General features: G+C 45.2%; 1 protein-coding gene and 1 long non-coding RNA gene across 2 annotated transcripts in view; both read right to left on the minus strand.

Annotated features, from left to right (window-relative positions):
- The window catches only part of Grx3 (Glutaredoxin 3), a 29,372-nt gene extending 18,404 nt beyond the window's left edge, over positions 1 to 10,968 (minus strand). The window contains exons 1-3 of the mRNA XM_084584863.1: positions 10,745 to 10,968; positions 3,478 to 3,595; positions 3,227 to 3,301 (exon numbers count right to left, since the gene is read on the minus strand). Coding sequence (XP_084440989.1) covers positions 3,227 to 3,301; positions 3,478 to 3,595; positions 10,745 to 10,806 — 255 coding nt within the window. The 5' untranslated portion in view covers positions 10,807 to 10,968. The remainder of the gene's footprint in view (positions 1 to 3,226; positions 3,302 to 3,477; positions 3,596 to 10,744) is intronic.
- An 8,845-nt stretch (positions 10,969 to 19,813) lies between these two features.
- On the minus strand, positions 19,814 to 20,893 carry LOC146207308 (uncharacterized). Its single transcript, XR_014702278.1, has 3 exons — positions 20,685 to 20,893; positions 20,427 to 20,601; positions 19,814 to 20,328 (listed from the first exon to the last, which is right to left on the minus strand). It is a non-coding gene; the product is annotated as an uncharacterized LOC146207308 (long non-coding RNA).
- Positions 20,894 to 21,247: the final 354 nt, after the last annotated feature.

The following is a 21,247-nucleotide window of genomic DNA, read 5'->3' on the forward strand; positions in this document are numbered from 1 at the left end:
TTCATAGCCATGACTCAATGCAATGCAAAGCTCAAGTGTTGCAGTTTAACAAGCTGATTGAATGGCGGAGGCGATAGCTACATTTTGCACTTGCTTCCCATGAGAAATTCCTGGGTTCAAATCCGCTCCGCTCCGACGGTTCCTTCCACCCAGGTTTGGCAGACACAAGCCACATTATCGTTAGTTGGGTATGGCAGTGGGAAGTAGTGCTTTCGCACTAAAAATGGTGAAGTCAAAGTAGTTATATTAAACTGTCCGAATTACCTGTGCCAGGACATGTGGAATGTGACATCACGACAACCTGGCGAGCCAACTAGGAGTGAAGCACAAGACAATATTACTGCTCGACTGAGGTGCCCATATGAGTGTTTTCACACTGAAATTCTTTCTGCAGGCGAGTTTTTTCCACTCGAATTTCGAACGGAGACTGCATCTTGTAGCCTGCCGTGCCTGGCAAGGTATTTGGCATCTACATACCTAACCAACAAAAGAGCGCTCGGTATATTTACAGGCCCAGAAAATACAGCAGACCCTTTTTAGGATGAACTTTAAAGGGGTCAGAAAATTTCTCCTTCTTACATCTTAACAGAAAAGCCCCTAAGAAAAACATGTAAACATGCTAAATGTGTTAAAGTACTATATGTGTCATGAAAACAGCAACAGCCTTATAGAGAGAGAATAACTGCAATTAGAGCACTTATTGAATTAAGCATGATGTGAGCTGAAAATCACACGAAACCAGCTCGTGTAATCCCAACTGAAAATGGGACCGGTCGTTTTCTTTTTTCTTGTCTCATCTTTCACATCCATGCCACAGCAGCTGCTATCTTTGTGATTTTCTCTTTCAATTTTTGCTTTCCAGCTTGTTCTGAGCAGCAGCCAAGTATCTCTCTTATCTCATTCTATCGGTAGCATAGTAGTTACCCACACCACAAGCAGGCACACCGTGCACCTTTTTGTATGCTGCAGAAAATGCTCATAGTGTCGATATCTAACCATCTCTGTGCCGCAAAAACATGTGACACCGTGTCAGTTGAAAATGCGGCCATGGAGATTTTAAGCCGTAGGTGAACGAGCAGACACATTGTGAGCATATGCGCCTTTTTTCTGCAGGAGGCAGCACGTGATGCACGTGTGATGCCGATCTTTACATCAGTGTGGGTGCGATGGCACCATCTTCATTATTTTTTTTTTGGGGACCAGCAAGGTTTTCTCCCGAGAAAGACTGCTTCTGCCATACAGCTTCCTTGCAGTTCTCCATGATGGTGTGCCAAAGCCACCTCAGCAAAATCAGAAGTACTCACCGAGGCTCACTGACAAATTTGGTCAGCCTGTGGGTTCACTCAAACTGAGACTTACCCCACACCCAGGCTCACTGAATCAGTGAACTCAAACTCATTTAGGCTGACAACTCGTTCCAACTCACGACTAGCTGCAGTCGACCACTCACTGTGACAACTGGCTCCAACTGTGCTCTCTACACTTCTGAGAGGTCCTTCTGTTATATTCTTTTGTCTTCTTTAACTTGGAAGTGAAGGCTCTACCATAGCAATTAGCCACCAGCCAGGAAGCTGAGTGTGACCGATTCTCTGTTGCTGCAACAAAACCCAAACACATGCTAAGCAGTTTGGGGCAGCAGTAAGACCTCTACCCCCTTATCAGCTGAATGGTTGCGCCAAAGAATCCCAGTGCTCCTTTCTTTAAAAAGAAAGAAAATCATAAATTTTGACATGCTTTCTGCAACGCCACATAGTTGAGGCCTCTCCTATATTTTCCTTCCTCCATGCAACATGGGCCCAGAGTATGTCATGAAATTTATGTGTCATCTACCAGTAGTGACTACAGACACAACCAACGTAAAAAAATTGAGGGCCAGTGATTTGGTGCCGCATGCCACAGATTCTCCAGTTACTAATCTCTACCTCTCAGATGCCCCGCACCCCTGCACCTTCACATAGCTTGGTAAGCTCACTTCGTTAAGAATAAAGCTGGTTGACAAAGGTGGCTTCTCTCTGTTCTACTGCAAATTTAAGTTCAGACAAGCAAACCAGCAGTTGACCACATCAGAACTCATTTCAGAGTAGGAGGAGGAACCTTTGAACTAGTATGCAGACTGGAACTTCTAGAAAGCAGAGGAAACCTGGCTGCCTTCCTGCTGCCCTAGTTCCCTATACTCGCGGAAAAGTTTTTCTAGCTATGGAGCCAATGATACGGGAGCAGGGCTTTCGTCATGGTGTTACTACACCATGTAGTTCTGGCATATCTGGCCTCAGGTATGGTTTCGGTTTCAGTTCCGCCTTTGCTTGAAATGGATGGCTGCAAAGCTTCGAACGATGCAGAAATGTCTTTCTTTAGACTACTTAAGGTATAAGCGAACATATATTCGCGATTAATGATTATCACGCGCTACGTACGTTGTCGAAACAAGCGCACAGAAACCGATGGGTAGAAGCAGCAGCAGCCGACGTACGCTTTGGGAGATTCCCAGTAGATGGCGCGCGGCCTTCCTGTTTGCACGGTGCCATGTATTGCTTTAAAAATGCACTGCACTAATGTTGTAATGGCCTACATTGTGCAATCTTGATGTAATAACAACATATACATTTTGTAATGATATGATATTTCAGAGTACAACTTGCATATTATATCAAGGGGCTATATTCTGCTGCACAGTGAGCTGGTGTATTTTGGCTCTGTAGCTTTGGCTGCATAACCACAAAATCTTGTTCAGGAGTATAGTTGCTCCTCAGAGAATACAGAGAGAGGGAGAAGTTACCACATCCTTTTGTGCTGGAGTTTCTGTTAGCACTTCAGGAGAAAGTGTTTTCAACAAATGTGAAGCTTTACAAATGCTTACATTACCATTCAGTTCGCCTGTACCGCACAGACAAAGACTAGAATCTGTGAATATCAAAATCAATAACACTCAATCGCAGCACACAACTTCTAGTCAAAAACAGTGTTTTGATCCATTTGAGAGTGCACGTTGTTAGGCGAGTCTGTCGACATACTTAAGCAAGGGAAATGCGCAAATAGAGACATGGACGAGGACCACAGGGATGGGCGCCTGTCCTCGTGCCCTTTTCGTCCATGCCTTTATTTGCGCATTTCCCTTGCTTAAGTCAGTTTTGATCCATATTTGCCCACAGTCAGGACAAGTTTATGGTGACATGCCTCCCTTTAAGGCTATTGTGAGCATGAAATTACGTTTTCCAAGTTAACTCACCAAAAGAATGACGAAGGTTGGCACCGAGGAGACTCCATATTTCAGACTTAAGTCCTGTGCTTGCTCAGCATCAACCTGCATTAAACATTTTGTTCACAAGATTAAGCAAAACTTTGAAGTGCTGTATCACTTCACAGAAGTGAACGTCACACCTTCCAAAATGTGGAAGGAGTGATGTGCACAGCGATTGAAATAAATCTTTAAAGAGCACACCCTTGTGTACTGAATGCCCGAAAAAAAAAAGATCTCACCTTGCAAAAGCTAGTCAGAGTTAAATCTTTGTCCTTGGCCAGGTCAGGCATTATGTCATCCACTTGCTTGCACTGGGGTGCCCAGCTTGCATGGAAGTAGAGGGCCAGCAACTTGTCCCTGCAGGAGTTCCAAGAAATTGTTTAGGCACTCAGCTTATGATGGCACTGTCTGGCAAAAAAAAAATTTGAGTGGAAGTTAGTTAGACACGTATGTTGCGCTTGGTTTAAACTTCCATCCATGGTTCTGCGAAGCGAGTGCCACAGGTTCCATGCGTAGCACCTGCAGCACAGAAGCGTGGTAGTAAAACGTCATAGGCACATCTCCACGGTGCCGCTTGAAGGTCAAATGTTTGGCACCAGACAACCTTCAGGTCTGGCATGGCCGCCCTAAAAAAAGTACTGAAGCAGGCCTGAATAGTGGGCCTGTTGGTAAATTATATTAAGAAGGAATGAATACTGGTGAAAAAAGGTTGTTAACACTACAGAGAACTGTACGGGACATGGGATGAGCTAACAATTGAAGCTTCTCACTGAAAATAAACTGCTGGGTAACAGCCATGAATGCACCAAGCCAGGGCAAGGAATCTACATATGATCTAAAAAAAAACTATTTCCTTCATCGTGAGTGTTATCAATATGTGAACCCCCTGTACTTCACTATATGGATTACTGTCTTCCCCGACGCAGACTTTGGTGTTTGATGTTGCACATACTTTCATTCACACAGCCTCCTTTTCAACTATGTAAATTTTCCCTAGGTCAAAAGTAGCTCAAGGATAACTTCAGTTTGACATTTGGCATAGTCATGACTCGTTAATATTACCTCCTATAAATGAATGACTCAAGTTGAAAAATTTTTCTTGCGACCAAACCTTTTAATGCATTTATGCATTCTTAATATGGACTCCCATTGTTTGGACACAAGACAAGAGGAAAATCGACAGTGCCCATTAGGGCCCACACATTTTCGTTCTATTACCATAGATATTCATGTGAAGCAAAATATTTACCGACCCAACCAGATGTTCAATTTTCCTCATTTTGAGAGTAGGACATATAGAGACCCAAATAAAAAGTGCAAATGGCTGAGTGATGGCACTTTCCTTTCGTAAGTTCATGCTTTACAGTAACTCACTGTGAAGAAAACTCTCTCTAGCTTGTGCCACGTAGAAAGCTTCATTCAGCAGCTTTTAGCCAACTGAGTGCTGACATGCCACAGTGATTTGTAGGATGTTAAAAGTTCTAGTAGAATTCTAATCATTTATCCAAATCGTGCATCAAGTGGATTACAGACCACAAGACGTGTCACATTGTACCACATTATTTCAAGCGTAATGGTGACCGGGATAACGGGCTCATATACCTCTAAATATTGTTACGAACGAGCAACGAAGCGGGCAGTGGCGCGGGCAGGAGTGCTCGCGCTAGGCCCGCTAACATATTCATTTAACGTCACCTCACGACTATCGAGCATCATCTCTCTGTTCTCCTTTCTTAATCAGCTTGCAGCCACGTAACATTTGGTTGGAGGTGCGAGGTACTTCATCATCACCCCCTCATCCTGGTCTGGAGCTTCGGCGCACTGTGACTTCTTGCGCCGTCGGCTGAAGGTTAGGAGGCATCGCATGGCTGTTTCCCAATCTGCAGGACCAAGCAAGACCTCTTCGTTCCTTCGCCCCATCCCCCCCCCCCCCCCCCCCCCCGCCCCGACCACAAGACACGACGAAGGAGAGACTGACCCAAGAAGCCACATATGATCACAATACACAAGAAGAGACCCGAACGACCGTAAGTGATCCCACTGACCAGATGTGCCGACCGAAGACCCCAAGACACCACTACACTTGACATCCTCCCCTGCCTATGTCATGCGGTGCATGCCTTAGCCTCCGCCATCGAGTCGTGGCAACGTGTGGCCCGAAGGTGTCCTGGGCCAAGGTTCATTGGGAATCATCGTGCCAGCAAGCTGTTCTATTCTTCCTTCTTCCTCTTCTTCAAGCATCCAGACACGGCCATTATCATGCCATGGAATCATCAACATCGGTAAACTTCCTCGTCCACGATCGGGACGATCGCTCGGTGGCCCAGGTCATGTTACGGACGAGCAACAAAGAAGAAGCGGGCAGTGGTGTGGGCAGGAGCGCTCGCGCTAGGCCCGCTAAAATATTCATTAAACGTCATCTCACGAACATCGAGCATCATCTCTCTGTTTTCTCTTCTCCTTTCTTCATCGGCTTGCCACCACGTGACAATATTGTCACGACTGAAGTCACAGGGAGTCGTGAAGGTACACGTAGCCGAGGACCAGAGAATAAGGTCGGCTTGTCGTTCCGATCACAGAGTCCAGCACCAGCACGCCGCTCGTGCCAACAACAACCGCTTCGTCATCGTCGGCGCCAAACACGGCTGTCACGCGGCGCTAGGCACGTGGCATTATTCCCCCCCGTGAAAGACAACATCGGGACGTGAGAGGAGAAAAAAAAATTTAGACATGAGGTGAACTGTACAATAACGCAAGGTTTTACTTGCAGGAAGCGCTCAGTCACGCGAAAAGTACAGCTTTAAGCGCACCACATGCACAATTTCAGGCTGCTGGCGTCGAACACTGCCGGTCACAGTTCCATCTGGAATGACTTCGTAATTAACGCTGCTTAAGCGGCGCAGGACTTTATAGGGTCCGAAATAGCGGTGGAGTAGTTTCTCGCTCAAGCCTTTGTGGCGCACGGGGGTCCACACCCACACTTGGTGTCCTGGTTCGTAGTGGACTTCCCTGTGCCGGAGGTTATAGTGTCGAGCGTCGGTGGCATGTTGCTCCTTGATGTGCAAGCGGGCCAGCTGACGGGCTTGCTCGACCTGTTCTGCGAAATGGGCGGCATCGGGTTCGACCGCTTCTTCCCCGCACAGGAGCATCGCGTCCAACATCGTGCGGGCCTCTCTGCCATATACGAGACGGAACGGCGTAAACTTCGTGGTTTCCTGCGGCGCCGTATTGTAGGCGAAGGTGACATACGGCAGGATCTTGTCCCACATTTTATGTTCGACGTCGATGTACATTGAGATCATGTTCGCCACAGTTTTGTTTAGTCGTTCCGTTAATCCATTTGTCTGAGGGTGATACGCTGTTGTTGTGCGATGCTCAGTATGGCTGAGAGTTAAGGTGTCCCGCAGTAGCCAAGCTGTAAACGTCTCTCCTCGGTCAGTAATGATGGTCGACGGTGCACCGTGTCTGAGCACAATGTCGTTCATAAAGAATCGAGCAACTTCGCCGGCAGTACCTCGGGCAAGGGCCTTCGTTTCAGCGTAGCGTGTTAAGTAGTCTGTGGCGACTACGATCCACTTGTGTTCGTTCGAGGATAAAGGAAATGGGCCTAAAAGGTCCATGCCCACTTGCTCGAAGGGTGTGAGGGGTGGTTCAATAGATTGTAACATACCGGATGGCTTGAGCGTGGGTTTTTTTCGCCGCTGGCATTGTCGACAAGTCTGTACGTGACGTCTAACGCTCGGAGAAAGATGTGGCCAGTAATAGTTCTGCCGGACTCGGTTTAGGGTGCGTGTAAAGCCAAGATGTTTTGAAGTTGGTTCGTCGTGGCAGGCCAGGAGGATTTCGTGCCTTAGATCAGCCGGTATGACTAGCAGGTATGTTTTTGCACTCGACATAGAATTCTTATAAAGCATCCCATTGCGGAGGCAATACGACGACAACCCCCGAGCAAGATACCGGGGTATTGTAGGATGCCCACCTTCAAGATGGTCAATAATCAGTCGCAGCTCGTCGTCGGCACGCTGTTTGGAGGCGAGATCGGACGTAGTGACTGCTCCGAGGAAGCTATCATCGTCGGTGGCATCTGACGAAGGAGGGCCGACAGGCGCGCGGGACAGGCTATCAGCATCGGTGTGCTTCCGGCCAGACTTATAAATAACATCGAAATCGAACTCCTGCAGGCGCAATGCCCAACATGCTAAGCGGCCACAAGGATCCTTTAAGTTTTTCAGCCAACACAACGAGTGATGGTCAGTGATGACACGAAACGGTCGGCCATATATGTACGGGCGGAACTTGGCAGCGGCCCATACTACCGCCAAACATTCTTTTTCAGTGATGGAATAGTTACACTCAGCACGGGAAAGTGCATGGCTGGCGTAGGCAATTACTTTCTCGACCCCGTCTTGGTGCTGAACTAGAACGGCACCAAGGCCGACGTTGCTCGAATCCGTGTGTAACTCTGTGTCGGCATCATCGTCGAAATGTGCCAGGATCGGGGGTGACTGGAGCCGGCGTCGTAACTCATCGAAAGCCATCTGCTGCTCGGCGCCCCAGGAAAATGATGCGTCATCTCGAGTCAGGAGAGTCAGAGGGCTGGCCATCTGTGCAAAGTTTTTGATAAAGCGACGATAATAGGAGCACAGCCCCAAAAACCGTCGGACTGCTTTTTTGTGGGCGGGGACGGGAAAGGCAGCAACGGCAGCAAGTTTCTCAGGGTCAGCTCGGATGCCATCAGCACTCACGATGTGCCCAAGAAACTTCATGACTGTCCCTTCCACCCCTTCGTCCTGTCTCATCCTTCAGACCCCACGTACCCCTAAAACATTTCACGGTGAGCAGTTCGAAGACGCCGAGGACTGGCTAGCTCACTACGAAAGGGTCGCGACGTTTAATGGCTGGGACGACGCTGCGAAAATGTGGAACGTCTACTTCAGCCTTGAAGACGGTGCTCGGACATGGCTTGAGAACCGCGAGGCCACAATCTCTACGTGGCCGGCCTTCCGAAGCCAGCTCCTCGGTACGTACGCCTACAGTGACCGCCGAGAGAATGCCGAGCGTGCCCTGACCTCTCGAGTTCAGCGTCAGAACGAAGGGGTCGCAATGTACGTTGAAGACGTCATGCGCCTTTGCCATCGCGCCGACCCGTCCATGAGTGAGGAGAAGAAGGTGCGGCACCTGATGCACGGCGTCAAAGAACAGCTTTTTTCCGGCCTCGTGCGGAACCCGCCCACCACCGTCGCGGCGTTTCTGGCTGAAGCTGTGATCATGGAGAAACTGCTACAGCAGCGATGCAGCCAGTACGCTCGGCCGCTGAATTCCTTCTCCACACTACCGCCGTCTGACCGAACCGACTACAATCCCGGGGCAGATATGAGCTCCCTTCGCGACCTCATTCGCACCGTGGTTCGCGAGGAGCTCCAGCAACTTCATGGATCATTTACTCCTGGCGTGGCTTCCCTGGCCAGCATCATCCGTGAGGAGGTCCAGAACGCACTCACGCCACCGACAAGTACAGTCGTTCCACCACCACCCCCGGGCCTCACCCAGCGGATGACTTATGCTGATGTCACACGCCGCCCAGCCCTGCTACCTACCCCGCACCTCCACCAGTGTCACGACTGAAGTCACAGGAAGCCGTGAAGGTACACGTAGCCGAGGACCAGAGAATAAGGTCAGCTTGTCGTTCCGATCACAGAGTCCAGCACCAGCGCGCCGCTCGTGCCAACAACAACCGCTTCGTCGTCGGCGGCGCCAAACACGGCTGTCGCGCGGCGCTAGGCACGTGGCAATATTACATAAATTTCATCTTTACAGGCAACTACAATGCACAAAGGCCGCCCCTATGATCACAGTGCAATATTTAAAAACATTTCTCACTTCGCGATTTGTTATTACAAATGCCTCGCTTTATGGACATTTTCGCTCAGGGAGTAAATTGTCTATATCCACGAGGCATGGCTGTGCATGCTTATTCCAAGTTTGGCAGCACAATGTTTCTTTTTCTGATAGGTATAATCCAAACACGCAGACCTGAAAGCTTTGCCAAAGCAGGACAAATAATTTTCATACCTGGTTATTTCCTAAGATAGAACATTCAAGTGTGCTGTATTTGCACAAAGCAGCACATAATGTTGATAAAGCACCAAGTAATAAGGCTTCAACAGTTTCTTGCTGCTCCCGTAAACCTTTCAGGTCTGTGTGCGCAGATTTCACCAGGTGGAAAACACTACAAAACATAGAAACACGTACGCCAAATGCAAAACTGGACCTATAAGATAAACTCTGGCCCACAGAAAAGGAGGCTATATGAATGACAGAATCTGAAAGCACAACACCAATGTTGGCACTGGAGAGAAGGTCGTAATCTTTCTTCATGCTACAGCAGATGTTCAGCAATGTTTTCCTCGTTTCAAAGATATTTCAATTCTAGGCCACAGAAAAACTTGTAAGGCACGCAAAATCTTTGAGGCCTCCCAAAGGCTCTCATATAGTAAAACATGGGGGTCCGATTAAAGAAATTTATTTTTTAAGAAAAAAGAAGAGAAAGAAAGGTCAACGTAGATTTTTCGGCTAGGCACATGCATGTCCCGTGCAGCTAGCTTGTGTCCACGCACTTTAAGGCTGGTATTCACTGTGTGGGAGTGCCAAGAAAATCGGGAAAGCAATCTGTTAACTCAGCCAACGACTGAAGATAGGGAGGCAAGTCTATTCATCTCTTGTGTCTACACACTTTAAGGCTGGTATTCACTGTGTGGACGTGCCATGAAAATCAGGAAATCAATCTGTTAACTCAGCCAACGACTGAAGGTAGGGAGGCAAGTCTATTCATCTCTTGTGTCTACACACTTTAAGGCTGGTATTCACTGTGTGGACGTGCCATGAAAATCAGGAAATCAATCTGTTAACTCAGCCAACAACTGAAGGTAGGGAGGCAAGTCTATTCATCTCTTGTGTCTAGGCACTTTAAGGCTGGTATTCACTGTGTGGGTGTGCCAAGAAAATCAGGAAATCAGTCTGTTAACTCAGCCAATGACTGAAGGTAGGGAGGCAAGTCTATTCATCTCTTGTGTCTACGCACTTTAAGGTTGGTATTCACTGTGTGGGCGTGCCAAGAAAATCAGGAAATCAATCTGTTAACTCAGCCGACGACTGAAGGTAGGGAGGCAAGTCTATTCAGCAAAAAAAACCCCCCAAAAAAAACCCCAAAAGATAGGACCAAACTTTACGAGCACGTGTAGCATGGACAGCAGCGTGGACAACCAATGGAATCAAGCACCCGGAACCTCACTACATATAAAACTACGAAGTAATGCGAACATGAACACAAAGGATGCTTCATCGAGTAAAATGAGGAGGGAAGGGCGGGGAAGGGGGCACAATACAGATTAGTGCTTGAACTATGAAGTAGAAATTTCTTTTAACGCTCGACGTAAAGCCTAGGGAGACGTTCCATAACCATCCCTGCAAGCAAACGTTGGACAGCTGTACGCAGCGACTGCTTACTTCGTTTTTGAGACTGCATCTTGAAGCTCCTTCGCAGACGATATCGTATTGCTAGCTGACATCGCTGTTGTTTGCAACCACGTAGGATGATCAGTTGCTGCAAATTTCGTATTTCAAGAGTAAACGTTGAGTAAACGACTTTCGCACAACACCGGTAACACAGACTACGCGCATAGAGTAACACAGACTACGCGCATAGAGAGCGGGAGAACGCTTGCTCGGCTTCTTTTTGCAGCAAGCATGGAGGAAGGAGACAAGCGTTTAGGGGTAGATCGGCTGGAAACGCTGATTGGCCCAGTTATATATGACGTCACAAACAACGTCATGGGTCACGTGATATTTTATGATGTCATGTCCGGATGTAGGGCGCACGTGTTTTCCCTAGACTGTCCCTGGATTCCCCATGCTTTTCAGATCCGGGCTCGGCAGCATGGCCGACGGTGACACGGTGTCGGCGGCGCGCCGCAAGCAAACGGCAGCTGCCTAGTCGATGGCCGTCGGCGGAGAGGCACGAGGCCTAGCTTGCATGCAGTGCGGACACTGTGGAAACGGCAGCGACGTCAAATAACTTATGCACGCTTCGAGCCGCGAAGAGGTTTCCGAACCAGCTTGTCGCACCACACGAATTGCCGGGGAAATCACAGTTTAACTGCTTTTCCTTTATCTAGATCTGTGTGAGACCTTTCGGCGACAAAAACAATCGAGGTTCGCCAACGCAGTGTGACCTGTTCGTAGGCTGGCCGGGCGAATTTTCCAGTGACAACTGCACACCATGTTTGCGGTGATTCCGCTCTTCTGCACATTTCGTATATTTGCAACACGTTTCCTTGCAAAATAGCTTTCTCGGTGCGATGTCTTTCAGGCGCGCAGGCTGTCGGCAACGGTCGTCCGTCCCGTTGCCACGCGTCCCGATATAATTCGGTCTTTTTCTAAGCGAAATAGTTCATTATGAATTGTTTTAACCAGAAATGCGCTCGGTGACCGCTCTTATTGGCTAAAAAGGGCCTAATTTCCTCACTCCAAACTAATGCGCCGGCGAATGCAAATGATGCGGGCCGGCAACACCGCGGCGCCGGCGCTATTATAAGCACATCCTAGCTGCAATAACTAGCTAGTCGATGACTGTAGGGGGCAAAAAAAAGAAAAAGCTTTGAGGACAAAGGGAATAGAGATGCGTACTAGGTCATTCGACTCTACAAATTTTTTAGGTCAGAATTGTGGTGCTGGGAGTGATATGTTGATTAGGAAAAAAAAAAAAAAAAAACTAAATAAGCTGTAGTATTAAAGGATGACCTCCCACTGTTTTGGTTACCCTGTTGTTAAAAACAATTAGGCGCCTAATGAATACCCTATTCTCATTTGGGCTATGATTATTATAAAACTATGTAAGTCATTTCACATTGATCAGGGCTTGTTTTAGATTAAGTTTAATAAAGCAAATCCCCATCTTGCACTTGGAGCATAATGCCTTCATACCTCAAATAAAGTTGATGGAGCATATCATAAAGTCGCAATTATTACAACCGGATTTCAGATCATTCAGCCTCAGGATTTCAGGCCAACAAGAAGAAATGTTGTACTACATTGTTACTAAGGAGGTCATGTTATATATGGGTAACTATAGGAGCATTATAAGATGTGTTTTTTTAAGTAGTACAGAACTGTGCGTAGCCTTTAGAAAACATGAAAATATTGCAGCGTATATATCACATGAAGAGTAATGGCATTGTATGTTTTCTAAGTGTCAGCATATGTTTGCTGTCAAATTGAGATCCATGTGATGCATGCATCTTTTAATGACTTAGTGCTTGTTCTAATGCAACGCATGGACCATTTAAGCTTGTCATGCCTTCGCATGTCTAATATGTAATAAGCAGCATCTTACGTCTTCTGCATTTCTTTCACAGCAACAAGTTTTGCATCCGTCATATGTGTCAATTGTGATTTTTAACTGGACCTGTAGCCTGAAACAGACGGCTGACTGCCATCACAAATTTGTTTGTTATATATTCAAACGCTGCATTTATTTTTGTTCATAAAAACATTGAAATGCTTTAATAACTTTCATTGCCTTGAGTAAATGTTTGTCATTCGTTACATTGATTGCTTGCAGTCCAGAAATTCTTTACATTCTTATTTGGCTATACCTTACACTTATAAACACATTTAAAGTTATATATGTGCTACACTATTTTTTCTTCCATTTAGTATCTCTTTCACACAACCTCAGAGTTTAAAGACAATTATTTATCAAACAGCACTTGTGAATATATCTAAGTGGACACTTTTTTAATTGCACAATGATGACATAATGCAATGAAGAATAAGTTAATGTGGTCCACCACTTCAGTTTGCAAAAAACTTATGAAAGAGAAAGGTAGCATGCACTATAGCCAATTTTTAACAAAATTTTCTGGGCATGTGCCACCTTTTATGCCTGTAATATGTCAACAGTAAAAAAAAAAAAAGAAAACCCTTTCTTATACATTACTAAGGTGCAAAGATGAGTAAAACGAGTATTTGCTGAATTTCGGGCTGTCCAGACATTGTGGGATTGCTTTTCAGGATATAAAAAGGCATTTTTTTAGCATAAAGGAGGGGTTAGAAACCTTGCGGGCCCTATAGGGGTGTGAGGACTGCACTGGGTGCAGTGCTCAGGAAAGTGTGGCTGGGAATGGGGGGGGGGGGGGGGGGGAGAGGGTGGTAATGCAAAGAGTGCAGTTAGAGAAATATATGCAAGGCAATTCACATGCTGCAATACTGTGGGCCTTAAGTTCTTTTCCTCAAGAAAATGCTTTCTCTCTTTTGTTGCTGTAAGAGAAGGTTATTGTTAAAATGAGAGATACACGTCAGTCCATCATGAAATCAAACCTGACGACCCCCACTATCACTCCGCTGCTGAAGACCACTTTGAGACTAAATGTATTCTGTTAGCAAGGCATCACTGCTCATTGGTACCTTTTTTATTTGCAAGGAGGCTACGGTAGTCTGTGCCATTGCTTTTTTATGTTGCTTGCACCTATAGCATGCAGTACCTGAAGTAGTAAATGCTGCACAATTTCATTTGCAGACAAAGCACCTATACCTTGACAAAGTAGTGGCAAAGATGGATGATTTAAAGCTCTTTCTCAAAGATGATGTGTGGCCACAGTGTGCAAGGCTATTGAGCAGAAATTCATAAAATCAAATGAGCTCAGAATATCAGTAGACAGGCACCAGAAGTTCAAAAAGAGTATGGTAGGAGAATGTGTCTGAGGTTCAGGGTTTTCATTGCAGGAAGAAAATAAAAGGGGCGATGCTTGACTGCACTGGTAGATTTTATGCCGAGCTCTGCATTAAATCAAAAGCGATTTTAGAAGCCGCAGAACATATCTGGTCCTGAAGTGAAGAGATTTCTTTATTCTACTGAGGGACCTCTCAAGCCTTAAAGTATGTATTCCGAAGCTTACATCCTTCTACAACAAGCTGTCTGATAGAACACATTTCATCAAAATGCCTTGGCTGAGGAGACACCTCAAATTAAAGTGGCAAGCATTGGACTCGAAGAGGCCAACGGTTGGGCAGCATTGGAGTTCCCCAGATTGAGATTTTCTAGAGCCTCTCCCAGCCTGCAACTATTCCTAATATATGAGTATCTGTTGTATCCTGTGAGAGGAGGAGGCTGTGTCCTGTGAGGAAGAGGACCTATGATGGGTCAGTGGACGCTTTCAGATCTGGCATTATCATCTCTCGTAGGTGAGCTGGCAAAAAACATTGATTTTGACAAATCGAGTAGCAGCTTTGAAGCCTTAAAGACCGGAAAATGAAAATGTTGGCATGTCGGTTTTTTTTTTTGCTTTATGCTCTTTAGATCAATACCAGCTTTCAAAACAAGATTTATAATATCTGAAATATAGTTGCTCAAAGCAAGATGACTTCAGTGTTTCCCACTTTTTGTACACAAGCGATTTCTATAATTGATCGAGGGGTATGCTTATTTCATTTGTGCGGCAGGATTAATTATGCACTTGTCCCTCTGCAAAATTTGTCTTTTACAGCGCAGTTGTTGAAGGCCTCAATTATGACTGCTTGTTTGTTTTTGTAACTTCAGTTCTCTTCTGTGTGTTCGAGTTGTCCTTTCACTATTAGCATGCTTACTTCTCAAATGACATTTCTACGCCCATATTTGCATGTGAACGCTCAGTCTAACATTCTAGCTGGTTGGTATTTACTTTATTCTTTGTCACTGTGGCCGATGTAATTGCAGTTGTCTTGTGCATGTTCAAAGCTTTCAACAGTCCTTATGGAGAGTTTGTGGAAGCATAAAAAATATGAACTACAATACAGCACATTGGCCAGTTCTCAAGGCTTTTGCTGGCACTGCGCTATGCCTGATGTAAACGAAATTGTTCACAATGGCACCGTGTTATAATCCTGGTCGCATCTGCCAGTTTGCCACTTTTTAGTTACTGTACGTGTTACCAAGTATTTCTACATGCTCAAAGTTTGCAATTCTTGTGGTTTTTATATGCCCTTTTATTTGAGTGGTCCCAATCTAGAAATTCATCTGTCAAAAACCTCTACTTAATTCTTCACAAATGCACCTTTCTTAAGAAAAGAAAAAATATGACATATGCCCCTCGTAATATAGCTATTATCAGTTGTGGGGTATGCTTGTTACGTTGAAGTCTTAAGAAATGAAGGAAAAAAAATGCCTCGGCTTGCACAATGTTGTGCGATACAAAAAACGAACTTCCCCAATCGAAGAAAGCCTTGACGACAAAGTAGTTGATGGTATTGCGCTCAGGTGTGTTCATGAAGAAGGGGGGGGGGGGGGGGGGGGGCAGTTGCCCCGCATTATTGCACCGGATGTCGCAGACCTACGCCATTGGGGGTTAGAAATGGAGTGCTTTCATGGGATACAGAGGAACGAATACAACCGGTCATGGAGACTGCAAACATGCGCCTTATCTGCACTTGTGCCCTCGTTTTTGTGTTCTTTCGGAGTTGTAAACCATCAACAGGTAGCAAGGCTCGCATGCAACGGGTACCTTATACGCATGAATGTTGATCCCAGTTGAATTCCAGTTAGGGATCCATTGTTATCCAACTGGTATGAACTGGAAGTTTGTTCCTTAAACCATTTACATCAGTTAGGATTTTTGCCTGGGTTGTTTCAAAGTAATGTAGAAATGTTGTCAGTGTTGTCCAAGTTACTGCCTATGAAGCAACACAATTTTACAAAAAAACAATGGTTGTGAGCCACCTCATGCATTTATTTTTCCGTTTTGAAAATGTTTCAAGCTACAATACTTGCCATGTCACTTTGCGTAAAAGAAGCTCTAGCTTTTTACAGGAATGGTTTTAGAGTGTGCTAAAGAAAGAAAGTGTAAAGAAAGATGGAATAGTGACATGTGGCCTGTTTTATGCATGATGTTTGTGTGCCGCACATGAAGTGAAAAGATATCTCTGTTGGTTAACGGCTTTGCACTCAGTGGATTAGTCATGCAGTGTTGCATGACAGACCACAGAAGGCCCAATACATCCTACAAAAGACTAAAAACGAGGAAACATGACAATGAAGTTGAAGGCCCATGATCTGCCAGGAAACAATGGGGTGGCTCTGAGAAGGACTTTTATATTGGCAGTAGTAAGGATAGTAGTCCTCTGCTTTGTGGCTCTTCACTTCGCAGTGACAACACTGGTGTATACTGCACTAACACCTACTGTAGTTTTGCCCATGCTGTCAGTTATTCTGAGAGCTGCGGCGGTGAGCATCAGCCAGTGCTCTAAGTTTCAAGTGTTCATTTGTAAAAGATGTGTTCTAGATCCTGCTAAAGAGTCTTGTATTATCCAATTGAGTTTCCAGAATTTACACTTTCTCTAGAAGCCCTCATTCCATTTAGGCATCTTTTCATTCTTTCCAATTAGAATTTTTAGTCCTAATTGAATTTCCATAATCAAATGTCTTCCAGTTTCCAGATGACCTCCCAGCTGGAATAAGTACTTAGTCCCAACTGCATAGTTTTAACTCTCTATAAGGAAGCAATTTATTTTTATTATGGGCTGCTAAGTTATGGTCATCTTACGGATTAGAATTGATATTCCTAATGAACATCCAAACTGAATGGACAATTGTTATGCATGGTGAAACTGGAATTCAAACTACATTTCAATGATGCATTGTGTGTGCGCTGGCTAAGATGTTAAAGGAAGCTGGTGCATTTTGCTCCCTAGTAAAAATACACCCAAACATATTAGATTTCAATAGGCTTTGCAGTTAAAAATTTTGCAACTAATTTCAATGTCCAATCTGGAGTCAATGATTTCAATTCGAGCATATTAGATAGTCTCGAGACCTAAATTAAATGTTTCAGAGAGCAACTCATGCACTTAGGTCCTGGACCCATTTACAAAGGAGTAGCTGCAGAGTAGGATAAAAAAATTTACACATTATTTAAAAAAAAAGTGCAAGAATTAGAGACCCTATGTCTAGAAGATCTATTAATGCGAAAGTATTACTTCGCTATGTTTATTTATTGTAAGTACCTACAGCGCCCACGAGGCATTATTGTAGGGGGGATACAACTACATACAATAACACATGCAAAGAAGATATAAGGAAACTTGTTAGCAAGGTAACACAACACACTGATAGAACACTAAATGAATTCTCAAGTAGTATAAGTGATAACATAAAATACATTAACACAGCGCTGGCAAACGCACAGATTTCACAGATTTCTGTCCGCAGACCACGTCCGCAGAACGTGTCTGCAAAATCATGTCCGCAGCAGTTGTGAGTAATTGAGAAGTGGTGGAGGTTAATGAGTGATGTCAATCGACGGAGGGTGATGTAATGTTGCAATAGCATCCGTTCTTTTGCATTGCTCCAATGCAGATTCTGCAGTGCTCTTTAACTTTGCAACATTTCTGATTTTACAACCCTAAAAAGTGTATTCATAGCTGTTTTCACAATTTCAGCAATACCTGTTTAAGTTCATTCAGTGAGACCATTAGATTGTGTTTTATTGATTGCAGGTTGCACCAAGTGTGAAAGTGCGGGAGAAACCAGAGGTTGGAGTTTTGAGTTAAAAATGGAGTGGCTCTAAATTGCAGCAGTGCCATCGAGCAAAGAAAGCTTTTATTGTCCCGCCAAGAAAAATAGGAAACATGCAACAAGTGGCATTCATAGTTAAAGGTAATTATACTGTATTCTGCACGGAGGTGTCATGTCGTAAACCGGCAGTCAATATCTGTTATGTAAGAAACACATATTTAATTTACTGAGAATTATCATTTTATTGATATATGCTCTTGTGGTGCTTGCCCACATAAAACTGCAATACCTTATCTGTGGGGACTTGCATAATTAAAGGCAAGGACAGTACCACATCAAGGTAAAGCTCACTCATTGAAGAAATCTTCTTTTTTTTTTTTGCAGTGTTGTTTATATGAATTTCCTATCTCAAATGAAAAAAAATCACACAAGACTTATGCGAGTTTCTACAAGGTCAATATTTTTATTATAGATCGGTAGCCATCTCTTACATCATTTTCTTATTTCATACTCAAAATAAAATAGTTTTTCCGTGTTTATTTCTTCATGAAATTGGACCAGGCAAACGATTTTTCAAGTAAATAATTTCAATGTAAAACAGCCTCATTGAGATCAAAGCCAGTAATAAACACACTATTATCAGCATACATGATGAGCTGAGCACTGTTGTCAATATGAATTATGTCATTTATGTACAAATTCAGCAAAAGTGTGCCTAATACTCTTCATTGAGGTACTAAACAAAATATATAAAGGATGATTTGTTACTGTTCATCTGATTCCTTGAATGGGACTTGATTCAATTATTTTCAATACCTTTGCGAGTGCTGGTAATTAAAAAAAATATCTCTACGAACGTGTGCTCCATGCTCTAGCAGATTTCATAGAGTTCCCCGATAGAATATTGAGCTTTTATATTAGCATTGCATGACATGTTAATTGGATGTGAAGCATGTTTGATGTTCACAAATGCGTGCCATTTCCATAATTTCGACTCCCTTAATTGTACGAAATGTTGGCACAGAGCTGAACTGTTGCCATTGAATTGGATTCCAAATTGTTGACTGGGGGCCAATATCCAGTTGGAAATGGTCATTTCCGATTTTGATTTGGCCTCAACTGTTTTGTTAAACTTGGAACAAAACCATACTGCCGCGGTGCAATCCATCGCTACGTACGTGGTTCGGCTAGAGCAGCTCTTTAGACACAGTGACAGACACAGAGACCATTTTTAATTAAGAAACAGCCAACAAAAGTGAACTGAAAACATGGCAACTGCTCACCCCATACATGGTTACTATACAAAGGCACACTGCACTTGAACCTTGTCTAGGACGCCTAGCGCGTAGGATGCTTTCGTGAAAAAAAAAAAAAAAAAAAAAAAAAAAAAAAAAAAAAAAAAAAAAAAACCGGCGTTGTACATGGCATCGAATCCAGGTGCGTACACTTCTGCCTTTTCCCGTGCTCTCGAGTTAAGTGATCCTTGGATGGCGACTATAACCTTCGAAATGTGATGCATTTATAAAAAAAAAAAAAAAAAATACACAGCGGCACAAAGCCGCGGTGTATATTGTAGCCTATCGCGAGGCCTAGTTTGTCGTCTCTGCAGCACTGGAGAGAACGACGCTGGCCAAGTGCTAGCTGCAGCAGCTGTGGAATGCACGAGGTAAGTGAGAATTAAGCAGTACAGTACTTTATGAAGCAATATTCAAGCTCCATCCCGGCAGTTGTCGCGCTTGTCTCGCTGCCCGACAGATGACGCACCATGTCGAAATAGCTTTTCGACTCTCTTCTGCGAAAATTGTGCACGCCGCCGAGAGCAGGTTTTTCTCGATTCCGGAAAATCTAGGCAAGTACCGATGTTGAATCCGTTATCAGATAACGTAGACGATATTTTTCTACTTTGTGAACGTTATTTCAGCTCGAATGGGGTAGCAGATTTTGCATAGGAATTTTTTTAATCCCAGCCCCCAAATATTCAAGACCCTGTAGAGTGACGCTTGCCACGTGTTCTGCAGCTGCTGCACGAAGACTCGGAAGAATGCGTGAGGGAAGCAGGTAATAAGCACTGTAGCACTTTATTAAGTCAAATTTGACACGATTAAGCATGCGTGTATTTACGTATAGCCTGGTAAAGAGGCCTAGCGCGCAAGTTATTTTGGTGGCCGCGACGATTGATACGAAGCCACGTGCAACGTAGAGAGGGAAGAGGAGTACGGGAGGTGCAGGTGTGCGGTCTGCCAGGAAACATCGGGGCGGCCCTGAAAAGGGCCGTTTGGATGCGCAGCGACGTGACGGCGTGGCGAACACAACGCCCTGCATTCGTCCGTGGCCCTTTGCCGTGCACCGTCAACAGCGGTGCACTACGTCGTACACAGTGCCATGGTTATATGCTGCCCTGGATGCTGTCGCGATGCTTCTACTGTAGACATTTACGAGGGTTGCGGCGATGATCTTGGAGAGCTGATCGATGCCGCGATCCCTGACATGGGCTGCTGCGTACAAAGAAAATCCTCGGTCTCTTCGCAGCATACAGGAAACGGTGCTGTAAAAGAGTAGAAAAAGTTGCATTATGAACATAGCGATTTGATGAATGCGCAACATATTACAAAACCTTCGACAAAGAAATCTGCGTTTTTGTACCTCAATCAGGGTTGAGAATGCGCACGGCAGACGTGCGCCTCAGCATAGCAGTCAGGCAGCGCTTAGTTGCCGACGGCGGATGTTTTCGTGGAGGTCTCCATAGCCGTGGCCGATTTTTTTTTTTTTTTTTGAACACGAGGAGCGTCCATGCCACGAGCTGCTGCTGCACGAGGTCCTGGAAGCACGTGGGGAGAGACAAGCGACACAGTACTTATAAATAAGCAAAATGAGAGACAATTCTGCGCAATTTATACTTACCTTGACGGTGCTTGCGATCTCCCGCAGGTCGTCGCCATTATCAACGTCATTCCGCCCAACGTACAGCACGGATCGGCGTGCCGAAAGCGCATTGACGTAAACGCGCAGGCCCGCCATCGTCGAGCACCTCGGTGACCGAACGCGCCGGTGTCATGCAGCAGCGAGATCCACGAACCGAATGCCGGAATCGCGCGCGTTGCCAGAGCGGGGGCTCCTAGCGATTCCCTAGAGCGTCTAGGGACGAAAAAAAACAAGCAAACCCAGTTTTTGACTACGTCACGTCCGGTTAAGCATTCAGCCCGACGCAAAAAAACGTCACGCCAGGCCGCGGCGTGTCCACCAATCAGCGTTTCCAGCCGATCTACCCCTAAACGCTTCTGGGTGCGTTCCAATACCCCCTCGTAGACGTCTACTTAGACGGCTACGCGAGCAGCCGCCATCTTGGGACGCGTTCCAATTCTCGCGAAGCAGTCTCGCGAAGACGGCTTCGCCGAAGTCAACATCGATGGGCGCCGTCTGCTGCGACCCGGTTGCAGCAGCGAAATGCTTCCTGCAACCGGGTT

The sequence above is a fragment of the Amblyomma maculatum genome, chromosome 1 (assembly GCF_055883805.1).
Source record: "Amblyomma maculatum isolate TAMU_Amacu chromosome 1, ASM5588380v1, whole genome shotgun sequence".
Lineage (NCBI taxonomy): Eukaryota > Metazoa > Arthropoda > Arachnida > Ixodida > Ixodidae > Amblyomma > Amblyomma maculatum.